Source organism: Lissotriton helveticus, chromosome 6 (genome assembly GCF_964261635.1).
Source record: "Lissotriton helveticus chromosome 6, aLisHel1.1, whole genome shotgun sequence".
NCBI classification, from domain to species: Eukaryota; Metazoa; Chordata; class Amphibia; order Caudata; family Salamandridae; genus Lissotriton; species Lissotriton helveticus.
Genome location: NC_136067.1, coordinates 1,896,860,771 through 1,896,877,001, shown reverse-complemented (window position 1 = coordinate 1,896,877,001; position 16,231 = coordinate 1,896,860,771). Strand labels below are relative to the sequence as shown.

General features: G+C 43.7%; 1 protein-coding gene across 1 annotated transcript in view; it reads left to right on the top strand.

The window, feature by feature from the left end:
* The window catches only part of ALK (ALK receptor tyrosine kinase), a 2,452,973-nt gene that overhangs the window by 1,890,718 nt on the left and 546,024 nt on the right, over positions 1–16,231 (top strand). The window contains exon 8 of the mRNA XM_078647129.1: positions 14,881–15,012. Coding sequence (XP_078503255.1) covers positions 14,881–15,012 — 132 coding nt within the window. The remainder of the gene's footprint in view (positions 1–14,880; positions 15,013–16,231) is intronic.

Below are 16,231 nucleotides of genomic sequence, written 5' to 3'. Positions count from 1 at the left end.
ATTACTTCTTCCACTCTCAACTCAGGCCATTTCGAATATCTGTCAATGATGACACACACGTACTTCTGGACTCCATGTCCATCTAAGATCGGGCCCAAGATGTCTATGGACAATTCCTCCCACGAGTTCTGTGGAGGATCGAACTTTCCTGAGGCTGGACGTAGGGGTTTGAGTGTCTTGTCTGCTCCCTGGCATTGTGTACAGTCTCTAATGTGCCGCTCGGCCCGTAGGTCCATGCCTGGCCACCAGTAATTTTGTTTGGTTCTCGACTTCATCTTGCCGATCCCTAGATGCCCTTCGTGGAGTGTCTCCAGTAAGCTTGGGATGAGGCTCGCGGGAGGTATGACTTTGTCTCCTCTGTAGATGAACACTCCTTGGTCATCCACTGACAATTCCTCCCTGACCTCGTAGTAGGGTTTAAGTCTCTCATTGATATGTCTTTTATCCGGCCATCCTTTAATGACACATGTCTTCACTTCTTGCATGGTCTGATCTTTGCTGTATGCTTCGTTCCACTCCTGATTACTGATGACTCTTTCTTGGTCTTCCGTCAAGGCCACCATTTCTTCTCCACCTGCCTGGTCTTCTTCACCGTCCTCCATGGCCGCCGCCCTGCTTAAGTAATCCGCAATCCTGTTCCGGCTGCCTGGGATGTGTTCTACATCGTACCTGAATTCCAGCAGTTTTAGCGTCATTTTCGAGATCCTGGGGGTGGCACTTGCATGTCCACTGGACGTTAGCACCTTCACCAGTGGTTTATGGTCTGTCTTTAACTGGAACCGTGTGCCCCATAGGAACTGTCTGAATCTCGTCATCGCCCACACCACCGCCAGCATTTCCTTTTCGATGACACTGTATTTCTTTTCTGTATCGTTTAGTGTACGCGATGCAAAGCTGAGGGTTTCCATCACTCCTTGGCCTCGGTCTTGCATCAACACTGCGCCCAATCCCTTGTCGCTGGCGTCTGTGGTGAGTACCGTCTTGCCCTCGGGGTCATATCCTTGCAGGGGAATGGCTCCTGTCACGTCCTTCTTGATTGCCTCGAATTCTCCCTGGGCTTCCTCCGTCCAGCAAAACACTGAGTTCTCTCTGGTAAGTTTCCTCATGTGGTGTGTCTTGGTTGCGAAATGCTGCACAAACTTACTGTAGTATTCCGCCATACCCAAGAAGGATCTGACGTCCTCTTTGTTGGCGGGTGGTGGTGCTTCACAAATCGCTCTTACATTCTCAGTCTTAGGAGTGATACCTCGCACTCCTATTTCGTGCCCCAGGTAGGTCACTGATTCCATGCCTAAATGGCATTTGGCCCATTCTGCCGTGAGTCCCTTGTCTTCTAACACCTTCAGCACTTTGCTTAACTTCTTATCGTGGTCTATTTTGTCTCGCCCCATCACTAGGATGTCATCCTGGAAGTATTGGATGCCATCCATATTTTTGAATAATTGGTGCATAAGCTTCTGAAACACCGCCGCCGCCGATGCTGGGCCAAACGGCATGCGTCGAAACTGGTAGCACCCGAAGGGGGTAATGAATGACGTCAACTTCCTGCTCTCCGGGTGCAATGCAATTTGGTGGTATGCTGAAGTTAAATCAATGGTGGAGTACCACTTGACTCCTCTAGTCTTGGCTAGCATCTCCTCGATCCTCGGTAAGGGGAACTTCTCCACCACGATGTTCTTATTTAGCTCACGCAGGTCGACGCACAGCCTGACCTTCCCACTGGGTTTCATAACCACCACCAGTGGCGCCAGCCACTCAGCACACGTGATCGGCTCGATGATCCCCTTCCTTTCCAGTTCCTGCAGTTCTTCCTGCACCGCCTCTCTCACTGCCAATGGTACGTTCCTCACCTTGTGAGTCACTGGTACAGCTTCAGCCTTGAGGATAATCTTGTGTGCGAATTTTTCTAGTTTTCCCACCGTGCCTCCGAATACTTTGGGGTACTCTTTCTTCCACTTGTCCAAGTCTGGCCACTCTACCAGTTCCGTGAGTAGTATCTGCTCTTTCCCCCCTAGGTCCAGTTTTATGCCTAGGTCGCCTTGGTCGAGCCAACCCAGCACAGAGGGTCCTCTTTCCGAAATATACAGTTTGCAGTCAGCGCTGCGTCCTCTGAATTCAAACTTTAATGGTCTGAATCCTACCATGGGAATGCGATCTCCATTGTATGTTACTGGTCGGATGTCTAATTTCTCCAAGTCCGGGCCCAGGTGAGGTTTGAAGGTTTCGTTCCACACCGCCCTCTGGACTATGGTGTAGGGCGAGCAGGGAGTATCTGCCACTATGCTTATAGGTACTCCCCCAATCGTCATGTCCAGCACCGGTTTGGTCGATCTTTTGTTGTCAACGCTCAGCACCTGATCATAGATACAGAGAACGACGTCATCATCTGCCTCCCCATCTTCTCCTTGGGCCTCTTGCTCATGGTTGATGAATCTCACCATGTTCCTGGACGCTTTCTTGCGGCAAACCTTTTCGTAGTGTCCTACGATTCCACAGTGCATACATTTGGCGCGAAAAGCTGGGCACTTCCTGTCATGAGCCTCGTGGGCCCAACTTCCGCATCTGTAACACGCTTTTTTGTTGTTCCCTGTCTGTTTCCCCGGGGGACCTGGTTTGCCTTGCCACTTGTTGGGTCCCTTGGCTGAGGATCCTTTACTTCTGTAGTCTTTGCGGGGCTCCTCGTCTTCTACCCTGTTCACCATTTGGTTTGTTGTCGTCTCTTTCTTTGACGCTTCTGCACACCTCCGTGCCAATTCTGCCCTCTTGACTATCACCATCACTTCCTTCAGCGTGGTGTCCCCGCTGGCCCACAGCTTGTCCTGCACTGCCGCACTCGTGGTGTGCATCACAATTTGGTCCTTGATGAACTCGTCTTGCCATGTGTCATATTTGCATGTGGCCGCCAATTTTCTTAATGCCGCCACATACTCTTCTACTGATTCTCCTTGTCGTTGCTTCCTCTGCTGGAAGTTGAATCTGTCTATTGATACACAAACTGTCAGCTTGTAATGTTCGTTCAAGTCATCTATGGCGTGAGCATACATGTCGTCGTCCGTGCTTCCTCGTTGTTAGGGTACTAGATTTTTGTAAACTCTGAGCCCCTCCGGTCCCAGATTGAGTAACAGTATCCGCTTCTTCCTTTTGCTGGAGAACTTCTCATCATTTTCATCCTCCAGTACCTCTATGCAATTGTCAATGTAGTCCCGCCAATCCTCCCATTTCATGAGGGGTTCCCCTGGTTTTGGTAAGAATTGCACCAGGGCTGTCGCATACGCCGCTTGTGTGCACATCTTTTTGCGCCTTTCTGCTGTTGGTGTGTTGCCGTGGTTTCCGGGACTGCCTGGCGCCCTGGTACCTTCCTGTTTCTCTGTTCGTTGGTGGGGATTATCTGAATCTCCCCCTTCTCTCTTCCCTGCAGTAGCCAGTGCTGGTGCCTTCAGTAGTGGACTGTTGCGGGTGCTTTTGCTGGACTGTTGTGGGTGCTTTTGCGTATTATTTTTATTTTTTATTTTTTTAGTTAATTCCGGTGGTTTGTGGGCTCTGCCGCGCTTTCTAGCGATGTTGTGTTGCTTCTGGCTGCTTACTTGGTGCTTGCAGATTGTCTCCTTGCCAGTCGTCCTTGTTGGTTGACTCCTGTTGGGTCACTTCCTCTGTCCTGCTGTTGGCTTCTGTGCTGTAGCCTCCTATGGTACACACCTGCTCTTCAATCCCACCCTCGTCGCCATTGTAGGGTGTGTGGGTGTGCCCAATAACGACAGGAGTCGAGTATATGTGGTTACGCTGGTTTAATTGCTTATTACACTCGCTAATGAGACCGCCGAGCCGCTGCTGCTGTGTTTGGCGTTTCGCGCTCTCTGAATAGGATGCGCGCGCATCCTAAGATGGCTGCCGGCACGTCACGCACGTCACGCGACGTGCAACTGCTAGACCGTAACACTACAAACACCCCTATGGATATCAAAGTTATCAACCCCTTTAACTGGAGGAAGGACAGACCAAATTACAAAAAAGCAGCACAAAAATAATGTGTTACGAAACCAAGCAGAAATCACTCTGATACGAATGGTGAATTCCTTTCCCAAGCCCAGAAGCACCTGGTCCTCACCCAGAATACTACATTGGCTTGGAAAGCTTTAGGGAATTGCCCATGTTTCAACCTTAAATATTTAAACTAAGGGGGCAACCTGCATTTTATGTGCAGGTAGCTACCATTCCACTTGTTGCCCTGTCCTTCGTTCTACAGGACAAGCCTGGAGCACAGTAGTAAGAAGAGGAAGTATTGGAGCTGCTCAAAGCAACAGTAGTAGCTTTTCTACCCTGAGCTAAGGCTTCAAAGGTGACAAACAAGATTTCAAAAAGAACCATCCTCCCCAGCTAAACCTGCAAAGTTCGTCTAATGTTCTAATATATTCTGCATTTTGCTTCCGTTGACGAGGGAGAAGAGAAGAAGATGACCAGCAAAATATCCTGTGTGCAATGAAAACCTTAGAAAATTTCAGGAGTAAAGCACAGATGCAGCCATAACATAAAAGCACAAGACTCAACTACCCTAAAGGTATCCCTAAAAATGAGAACCATTTCTTATAATCACCTTGCAAGGGTGTGACTGCTGTGCAGTGGACCTTTCATCTGTTTTCCTGCCCGCTAAAACAGATGTAAGGATTACTGCCACAAACAGGGAGCAGCATTTTTGTCTGCTCCCTACGTGTGGGAATAGTATTAGCTCTCGTTGGAGGCAGGGAGTCGGCAGGGATTGTAAGTGCATTGAGGGTCCCCCGCAGCCCCATATGCTTCAGACTGGGTGTCCTGGGTTGGCTCCAGGGTACCCAGAATCAAGAGGCCAGGCCTCGGAGGATGGGCTCCCCGGGGTCAAATTCGGCCTGGGAAGGGAGGCCATACGGCCCCCTCTTCTTGTGTAATCTAGGAGCAGAGTCATGGTTCTCCTTTTTAATTACCCTGAGTATGTAAAGCCCAAAATCATCTGCAAGCTCCACTCGTTTCGCCCCGCCCCATTTCCCTTAGTAGTATGGAAACGTCTTCCTGCCTTTTCCCACGTTGATGGACAGTTTACAAAAAGGCCCCCAAGCGTGTTTCCTGACAATTTAGGTGACGCGTTCTTCATGCAGAGGAATACGAGGACATCTCCACCATATGAAGAAGCAATTACTTCATATTGTTAAGAGGGATCACCCTTGTTTTAGTGGAGATTCACCTCTTTGTAGTCTCGTCATCTTCTCTTGATGAGGAGTCATGTTAACACAGATTTGTGGATGAAGACGCTTCAGGAACAATCCCATTGCTGAAATTACATGCACAGAAGGTCACTGGAGACATTACCTCATGATACTTTACGCAGCTGTAGTGTATAATATGCACTAGACATTTACCCAACAAGGTATCCATTACCAATAAGCCAGTAGAAAGTATTCCAGTAGGGATAGCCATTTTTGGCGAAACGGTGGACTCATGGAAAAAAAGGAGGTTCCATCTAGCCTGATGCTCATTTCACAGAATTTAAACCTCAGCTGGAAGCACTTATAAATCTAAACATAGCAGGAAAGCACAAATGATCCTGACTTCTTGGGATTGGTGAAGGCAAACCAAGTGTGTTTTCTCTTGTATTCCACGTTAAAAATACAATGCCAAATCATTAATGGAACTAAATGCATGTTGATCAATTGGAGTGCAGTGTGACCTGTAGTGATTGTGAAGAGTGGTTTCTTTCTTGTTTTGAGCACATGGTTCTCCCTTTTAAAATCCCTGAGAATGAAAATGCCCAAAATCATCTGCAAGGTCCGCATATTTGGCCCGCCCTATTTTCCTTAGTAGTATGCAAAGGTCTTCCCGCCTTTTCCCATGTTAATGGACAGCTTACCAAAAGGCCTCCGAGCGCGTTTCCTGCTGATTTTGATGACATGTTCTTGATGCTTAGGAATTTTGAGGACATCTCCACCAACAAAGAAGCACTTACTTCACATAGTTAGTAGGAACTACCCTTGTTTGGTGGAGATTCCCCTCTTTATAGTCTCATCCTGTTCTCTAGACACAGGTTTGTGGATCAAGTAGCTAGCTCAAAGAACAATCACTTTCCTGAAACTACATGCACACAAGGGCACTGAAGACATTTACTCATGGGCCATCACGCAGCTGTAGTGTAGCGTATGCACTAGTTTTTACCCAACGTGGTAGCACTTAATAATTAACCAGTAGAAAGTATTCCAGTTGTGGAAAACTGTGAATCACTCTACTGTACACTATTCTACTGTACACCACTCAATATTACGCCACTCCACTCTATACTATTTCTCTGTATGCCACTTCACTCTATGGCACTCTACTCTATGCTATTCCACAGTACATAACTCCACTTTATTCCACTCCACTGTTTACTATTCCTCTCTATGCTACTCTAGCTAACACTACTCAACTGTCTGCCACTCCACTGTACGCTGTTCCACTATATAGCATTCCAACCTGCACCACACCACTCCACCACCCTACTGTACACTATTCCACGGAACACCACTCCACTCTACTCACTGTATGCTATTCCTCTCTACACAACTCCACTGTATGCCACTACAGTCTACACCACTCCACTCTATGCTATTCCAATGTGGGCACCTCCACACCACTCCACTCTACGCCACTCCAGTCTTTGCCACTCTACTCTAGGTTATTAAACTCTAAACCACTCCATTTTACAACAGTCCACTCTAAGCCACTCCAGTGTATGCTATTCCACTATGCCCCACTCCATTCTACCATACTTCACTCTATTCAACTCTACTCTATACCACTCCACTATATGCTAATCCACTCTATGCGACTCCAGTCCATGACACTCTTTGCATCACCCTCTATGCCATTACACCCCACTTTACTATACTGTACTCTATGAGACACTTCCCCACTCTACTCCAGTGTATACCATCACTGCATTCTACGCCACTCCACTGTTCGCTACTGTATGCCACTCAACTGTGCGACATTCTATGCTGCTCCACTCTACCATATTGTACCGTAGTCTACTCTACTCCACACCACTCCATTGTACAACAATTTATTCCACTCTGTGGCACTCCTCTCTATGACACTTTCAGACACTCTCCAACATGCCAGTCCACTCCACTGTACGGCACACCACTGCACTCAACAACAATTTACTACACTGTATTCTAAGTCACTCCAAGCCACTCTACTCTTCATCATGCTACCCCACACAATGCTATGCCACTCCACTGGACTCTACTCCACTCTACTCCACTGTGCAACACTGTATCCCACTCTATGACAATGTACAACATTCATCTCCATACTGTACCACTCTACCACACTCTTCTCTACTATATGCAACTCCACTATACAAGACTTTACTACACTCTGTGTCCCATACCTCACTCACTACCCCTACCCTACACTGTACAACCCTCTCCTCAACTCTATGCCTCTATACTTCACTGTCCAGCACTCTACTACACTCAACAACACTTTCCAACACTACAAGAAACACCACTCCACTGTACTGTACAAGATGCCACTCATATGATTACAGTTTACTCAACTGTACGCTACATCTCTCCACTCTACTGCACTCCACGCCACTCTACTACACAAGACACTACTCCACTCTGACACTTTACTCCACTGTATCTAAGCCACTCCATGTCACAATACTTTATGACACTCTACTGTACAACACTCTCCTCCACTCCACTCTACCGTACTACACTCCACTTAATGACACTCCAATTACCTAAACATTAGGACATCTAACTTTTAAAGCATGGTGGATGGCGGAACCTTGAAACTAATGCACCTGATACAAAAATTTGCCACTTATGTGAAAAAATTCCCCTTATCTAAACCCTTAGGTGGGGATCATGTGCACACTGATATAACACCCGCCAACACAATGCCAGTTCAGAAAGAACTACAACATGAGTTAATTAGAAGCACAGGTGCACCATAAAATGAACAGTTTTTCAATAATCACTTAGCAAATATAAATGTCCAGAAAGTCCGTTTTGTTTAGATGATTTATTTTTCAACAAAGTGAAAATAGGACAGCCGACGCGTTTAGTCCCAGCCGGGACTTCTTCAGGGCATGAGAGAAAATTCAATGTCCAGAATAAGATGTCGAAACCAGTTGTATGGCAGACCGCTCTGCCAATCTCTATTTCCAATAAAAATGGTAAGTATCCACATGGATGTTCAAGAGATGGTTCAATCATGAAGTGTCATGTATACACGGGGTCTTGGTACCAAGTACTATAAATATACTATCCAAGTATAATGGATGAAATGCTTAACGATGCAATTTTTCACACGAAAATAAATATACGGTGCACCAACCATGCGATGTGCACTATAATCTATAGATGACCAAGTGCCCCTTATAGCGGATATCCAGCCATCAAAGAAGTTTATTCATGATTCCACCTCCGTAGTTCTCGGAAAAGATAAAGAAAGCGGGAGATAGCCGCCCAAACGAAAGGTCCCCTCAGTGTGTATAACGCCTGAGCCAGGACATCTAATATTATAGTTATACCTTAAATGTATAATTCATGCACCATGTTTCAATTACTATATATTAATGTATTTTATCTATACAAACCAAACTTAAACTACACAAACGTTAGATATTCTACACCCTCAACCACCAGCTCCATTTATCATTTACGCACCACCTTCAAATTGTTATAACTCGTTGACCTCCATGTACAGTAAATTGCTCATACCCTTTCATTTTACATCACTTATATCATTTGAAGTTATAGCATTTATCACAACACTTGCATATTACATGATAAATCACAATACAATGCATGGTAGAGTGCATGGTAGAGTGGCGAGTTATAGTTAATGTAGTGTTGCTACCAAGATGACCACACTGTACATGGAGGTGCGCGCAAATTATATTAATTTGAAGATGGGGTGTAAATAATTTATTGCTTTTTTTCATTAAATATATTTATTGGACTTGACATCCTTTGCGTGGTTTTCCGCCATCTTTTTGCCGTCCATTCTCCTGTTTTTGCTGATTTAGCTTTTGCTGGTTTTATGACTGCACAGTTTACCCCTGCTAACTAGTACTCAAGTGCTTGTGCTCTCTCTCCCTCAAATATGGTAACATTTTCTTTCACCCAATTAGCACATTCAAGTTACTTGCATGTCCCTAGTAAAGTGTGTTCTATCTACCTGTACATAGGGCCTGTAAACTAATCGCTACTAGTGGGCCTGCAGCACTAATTGTGCCACCCACTTAAATAGCCTTTTAAACATGCCTCTAGCCTGCCATTACAGCCGGTGTGTACAGTTTTAAATTGCCATTTCGACCTGGCAAAATAAACCTTTTTGCCAGACCTAAACTTTTCTTTTTAATACATATAAGCCACCTCTACGGTAGGTCCTACATTGCCCAGTGGAGAAGATATTTAAAAATGTGGACATGTAATGTACTTTTAACTTTTATATATTGTGGTAGTGAAAAAGTCTTGAATTCATTTTTTGCTACTGCTATGCCAACCTCTCCCATAAGATAACATTAGGTTACCTTATTACACGTAATAAGTGACAACTTTTAATTGGAAGCGAATAGGAGTGTTAGATTAGGTGTCTAAAGAATTGTATTTAAAAATACCTCTTTAATAGTAAAGTTGGATTTAAAGTCACAATTCTGAAAATGCCACTTTTAGCCCTGACGAGAGCCCCTGTACTGTTTGCCCGGGACGCAAAACGCGTTGGCATTCGTAACATTGAGGAACTATGAAATAAGATTCATGTTCAGCCTGAGGGGATTGATGTGATTAATTGCCCCTGTCTGAAGTGTATAACTGTTCCCTTTGTGTAACATCTTGTTGAGGTTGATAAGTGATTGCCTCAATGGGTGTTCGTTAGTGTTGATCGAATAACATGTGATGTATGAATGTGTTGTCTAAAGTGTTATACTTAGTGATGTCATATTTTAATGTTGTAAATTGTTGATTCTTTTATGTACATGCTTCTGGAGTAAAGAAGCTGTGTGTCCTTTTCAAACATTTGCACGTTGTTGAATATATTTCTGAATAATTGTTAAATGAAAAGGGTTAATAAATAACCTGATCAAACAAAAGTGAATGAGTTTGGTCGTTGCTCTAAAGAAATAGCGTATTAAGTGACAAGGTGTCAGGTTCCTCTTCTTTGTTCTAATGGCCCTACCTGACCCTGTCCTTTGGGCCTAACTCCCCCTTGTTGTTCCACTTTTAGAAAGTTGGCATTTTCTTGTTCCAGCCATTGGTGCCTGCAGTCTTTATCTAGGTTCACATGACTAGGTGTATCTGGCAGTTGGCCTCTGTGTATTGCTGCCATACAGTGCGACCAAGGAAAATATGTGTTGTCAGGATGGGCCACCCCTGATATGATTAAGAGGAGGAGCTGTCACCTACCCCACTTGTAAATCACGAAGGCTCCGCCTGAGCACACTCACAAAGAGTTTGAGACTAGTCTGTTGTGACCCCATACAAGCAGGAGCCAGGGCAGGGAGACAGGAGATTCCAAACACCTCTGGGGGTTGAAACCTCTAGCAACTTCTCCTACATCAAAGTGGGCACCAGGTATACAAAATGGACCCTCAGAGCCAACTCTTCAGTACACCTCTGGACCTGCGGAAGACTCAGAAGGACTGCTGTGTTGCTCTCTGTGTAGGAATACTACTCTGTTGCCCGTCTGCCTCAGTGAAGAGGACTGGACCTACATCTTGTACTCAGGACCACTAGAGAGACTCCAAGGGATAGTTGGCTGGCCTCCTGATCAGATGCTGTGGGACAGAAAAGGCTCGAACCACCTTGAACCCAGCACCTGGAATCTGTCTGCTGTGAATTCTACCCTCCAAGTGGTGCCACCTCAGTACTTTTCCCTTGGAAGGCATGAATGTGATCTGCCAACCCAGCTGTGGTCCTGTCTGTAGAACCGACTTAGCGTGATGCATCTCTTCACAGATCAGCTTCGGAACTACTGCAGTGCAACGCAACCCCGAAGCCAGACCTCGCATCGCAGCCCACAGTCTCCTCTGAACTACTGCTATGCGACACATCCTGGACGCATAGATTCGTATTGCAAGCCCCTCGTTGATGGCATCCTTGACGATGACAACAGACTCCACATTGCAGCCCCTCAACTTCATCGGAACCGCCGCTACATGACACATCCTCAGTACAGGACTTTGTATCGGAAGCCCCTCTTCAATGGCATCCTCGAGAATGTCGCAGGATTCCACATTGCTGCACTGCAGCTTCTACGGAACCTCCGCTGAGCAACGCATCCTCAATGCAGGATCTCGCAGCGCTCCTCAAACCAGGATTTAAGGTACTTTGTTCAGCGAGCCTAATTTTCTCCCTGTATCCAGCCCACTCTCGATCTCGGTCAGGCTAAACTAATGACTTTGTCCCAGTCCAGTGCAACCGATAACCACAGTTGGTGTTTTGTGCTTCTAAACACGATTTTTACTTAAAGCTTTGAAATTGCATTTCTCCAGTTGTACTTATTGACTTTTTGTCATTTTGATCTCAAATAATTTATTGCATTATACTGGCTTTTTGTAAGTTGGTGTAGGATTTTTCTTGTGTTGTGTTTTCACTTTATGACTGTTTGACATGCTACAACAATACTACTTTACACTTTGCTTCTAAGTTAAGCCTGATTGCTTTTGTGCCAGTCTACCAGAGGGGTAAGCACAGGTTAATGTGGGGTCTGCTTGTGTTTCATGCGGACAGAGATTGTGGTTGCTGCTTCAATGGGGTTTCACTCCCTCAATCAGTAAATCAATTTTCAACTATATGTGTGTGTGTGCGTTTGTGGGTGTATGTGTGTGTATTACTCTGGTAGTGATAGATACATTTGCTTTGATGCTGTTCAATGACTCTATATAAAACTTCCCAAACAACCTTCATCCACTTTGACTCCTTCATGGAAGGTTTTGCACTTTCCCATCAAACAGAGGTGTTTTAAGGCATGAGCAAAGCAGTATGTGACCCAGGGCCCGAGCTTTTCAGGGCCCCCCTGATAGAGCCAGCTCTGTTCTGTAGAGAGGCTTACCCAGATGAGGTTGAATAATTCTCAAACAGATTGTTTGAAATATCTTTTTCCTTTAATGTATTATTAATGTGGGTCATGTGTAAGAGTCTAATACAGACATTTTGCTCAGAAATCTTGTGTTTATTTTTCATACAACATACTTAAAAAAGTGTATTTCTGTTCAAAGCAGGATCTCGTACACAAGACATGGGAGGATATCACAGAGCTTATTTGCAGTAATATTAGTAAGATTGTGCTGGTATGACAGAGCTGAAATTGTATCATAAAACCAAAACCGTTCAAACAGGGACCACCAAAATAAGTTAGTCCCAAGACCACAACAATCCTTAAGATGTCCCTGCTGTCAAGCAAGTGCGAAGAAAATTGGAGGTACCCAAAACATTGATTAGCTAGTTTAAGTTCCTTTGCTCTCATATACAATAAAAGCATTTGAATGGAATTGCACCAAATTTGGATGAAAGTTAGGACTGTAATCAGAAATAAATTTGTTTAGTTATTTTCAAGAAATAAATGTATAAAAGGGTGCCCAGGTGGGCATGAAGGGGTTAACCGCATGCATGCTAGCGGTTTTCCCGCTGCGCGCTGCGATTTTAAAAATCCCGCGTTACATGACGAGCTCAGCTCGTCATCCGCGTAGCCCAGGTTACGCTCATGACGAGCTGAGCTCGTCATGAGCGTAGAAGGGGTTAATCATCTGAACGTTAATGATATATGGATCTTTGGAGTCCTGGAATGGTGAGATTGGTAATTTTAAAAGGAGATCTGTCAATCATGATTAGTTGGCCAAAACAAGAACAGTATGTTGTTGCAAAAATTACACGTCTAAGGTACAGGTCCCTGTGCCCTGAAAATTAATAAAAAAACATATAAGGGGACAGGTTAAGCACACCTTCACCCCCAGAGGCATGTGGGGACCCCCCCACCCCCAACTTGATTGGCTGGCCACAAGATAAACAGATTTTAATCTCAATGACAATTATTTATTGGTGGTAGCACACTACGTTTAGGAATTGAGGTGTGTTCTAATATGATTTCAGTCTGTGTGAAATGCTGATCCTCTGCTGGGATTTATTGAACCATGTTTTAGAGAAAAACATTTTCTCTCATGATTTTCTCATAGAGATCATGGAAGGTGCTCTAGAACCTCAGCCATGGGAGAACAAAGCATGATATTCTGAGTAAGACACATACTTCTAGCAGCAGCAGCCTGTCAGTTGATTTCCCAGTATTCTATTGCTGCTTCCCACAGTTCTAAAGAACAACTAGAGTGACAATATTCTGTATTTATGACAAAAGTGAGGCACCCCTAAGTTCCGTCTTGATGGAATCAAAGCTGTAAAACTTCGAGCATTTCCTACAGGTGTAGGAAATACCATAGAAATTATGGTTAGTGCTTTAGAAAGCTAAACAGAGGACTCATTTCCTGTATATTCTCAAACATATTCATCAATGTGTAACTTAATTATAATAGGAGCATGGACCACAGCGTGCTTTTGCTCTGCAGTTTTTCTATTTGTGGCTGAATATGTCTCTGCCAAGTTGTGGCCCTGTCTTCAGACACACATTTTCCCAAGTATTTAATCTCTTATGCAGTCACCAGTAATTATTATGGTGTTAAATTGTTATAATGGTACAGCACTCTTGTTCAATATATAATATTGTTTCTTATTCATGTATATTCAGCACAGACTCAAAATGTTTTATACACAATTTCACTAATTCATATTCTCCAATAAATGTGTTCATATTCTTCTGCTTTTAAAATTAATAGCCACAGTAGCCAATGCATTTCGTCCGGATGGACTTCTTCAGGGCTACAAAATACATGCAAAAAAGGTTATTTACAATATATACATAAGATCTTTACCATACAGTAAATTTAAACATACAAAATAAAAGCAACAGTGAAGCCGCTTTACTGTCGGCCTTTAAATTCCCAAGTGTAGTTCAGTCTGTTGAACACTCTTTCTTCATGAACCCCTTTGTCAAGCCTTATAAGAAAGAAGCTAATTCTTTTTTATGACCAAGAGTTGTAGTATCTAAGGGGCATATGTATCAAAATCTGTAATTGCAATTCTCAAATAGCGTTTTTTTGAGAATCGCTATTTGAGAATCGCAAAACGGGATTTATTTAAAAATTCGCAAATATTTTGCGATTTCTTAGTATTCCTTAATTGCGATTAGCAAATTGCGAAATCGCAATTAAGGAATACCTTCTCATTCATTCCTATGGGCCAGGAGGCCCAAGGAATGAATGGGAAGTCATTCTCAAATTGCGAATCGCAAATTGAGAATAATTTCAAGGGTACAAGGGTGTCATAAGGACACCCTGATGCACCCCTGAAATGAGCATGTATGCGCACATGGCACACATACATGCCCTAAGGGCATATATGTGCGCCACATGGCACCTTGAAAAATGACAAAAAGTGCATTTTTTAAAGAAATCCCAAATTACCACCAACTTGAAGTTGGTGGTAATTTGCGATTTCTTAAGGAGAAATCGCACAACTTGGGTGGTTGTTACATAGCATTTAAGGAATCGAAATTTGAGATTCCATAAATGCTTACGCAAAATTGAGAATCGCAAAATTAGCGATTCCTTACTAATGTGATGCAAGAATGTCTCATACATCGCGTTTTGCGATTTTTAATTCGCAAACGCCATTTTTTTGCGAATCGCAGCGTTTGCGCATAAAAAAAAGTTTTATATATATGCCCCAAAGTTCTTGGACCTTGACTGTTTTGTTTGTTCATTCCTCGTTATTCTAAAATAGCTTTCCTGGTGTGTTTCTTCTTTTTTAGGTAACCTCCCTCGGGGATTTTACTGTTCATTTCAAGAAGGCGACTGTGGGTGGACACAGGATTCATCTTCCCTAAACACACCTCTATGGAAGATTGCCATCCCGCAAAACAACCAGGTCTCTTTGACCGCAGGTAAGTGTTGATAGGTTATGTGCGTAAATATTGACATGTGACAGACACTTGGGAGCTCCATCTTGGGTTCTTCATGGCCATATTTGTGCAGCTCGGCCAATGAGGGACAAATGTATTTTGCATTTTTAAAAAGAACACTTGCCATTTGAAGTCTTATGAAAAGTATTGCTCTTTGCTTTAGCAGAAACTGCAGAATGGAGATACACCAAACTTTGCCAGAAAATAGATCTTTATTCAAAATAGATTCACCCAGGGATTTTCTTCCATTGATCTGTTGAAGTGTTACTCACATTTTGGTTCCTCCCACACCAGCATATAGCTTGACTCTCTTCACTGTGGATAATGGCATTTTATTTATGCATATCCAACACTAAATAAATCAATTTCGGTTCAAGGGCTGATAGATCACTCACTGCTTTTATTCCTGCTTTCTTTTCAGGTGTTCTTTTTATTGTGACAGGTATTTTTTTATACTTGTTTTTTAAATATATGCTCGCCATCTTTCCACAGCAGCATTTTTCATTTTGTCAATTTTGCACTTTTAAAGCATATTGCAGGTGCATGGAAAAGTAAATAGAAATACTACTGGTATGCCAAGGCCAGGCATATATACACTTTACCAGTGCCTGTTATAGCTGGCCATGCAATCGTATATTGAAGTCACTGACCTTTTGGGATTCCTTGAAATGAAATAAAGGTTGGAAACAAATGATTCACTGCTTCTAAACCAAGCTTTTAGAATGACAAGTTGTATTAAATGCTATAATATCAGGGTATTGAGAGCTTTTGAATGGAATCCTGATATGTATGATGTCTGTTTGAAAGTAAAAATTGTTTTCCTTCATGGAACTTTAAAAATATACTTAAATAATAGATGTAGGAAACTGAACCTTTTTGCATGATTGCCCCCACATTTTGCCTGATGTTGATGCTCTTTGACTAAGTGTACTCTGGGTTCCTGCTACCCAGGTACCCAGGGCCTATGTTCTTTCCCTAAAACTGTACCTGTGCACCCACAATTGTCACCACCCTGGCCACTTGTAAGTCCCCTGTAAAAGGTACCATGGGTACCAAGGGCACTTTGAGTAGGGAAGGCCTCTAAGGTCTGCAGCCCATATTGTGCCACCCTCAGAGGCCCTGTACCTTAACACACACACACTGCCCTTGTAGGCTGCGTGTTTTGGTGCAGAAAAAAGTGGAGTCGATATGGCACACATAC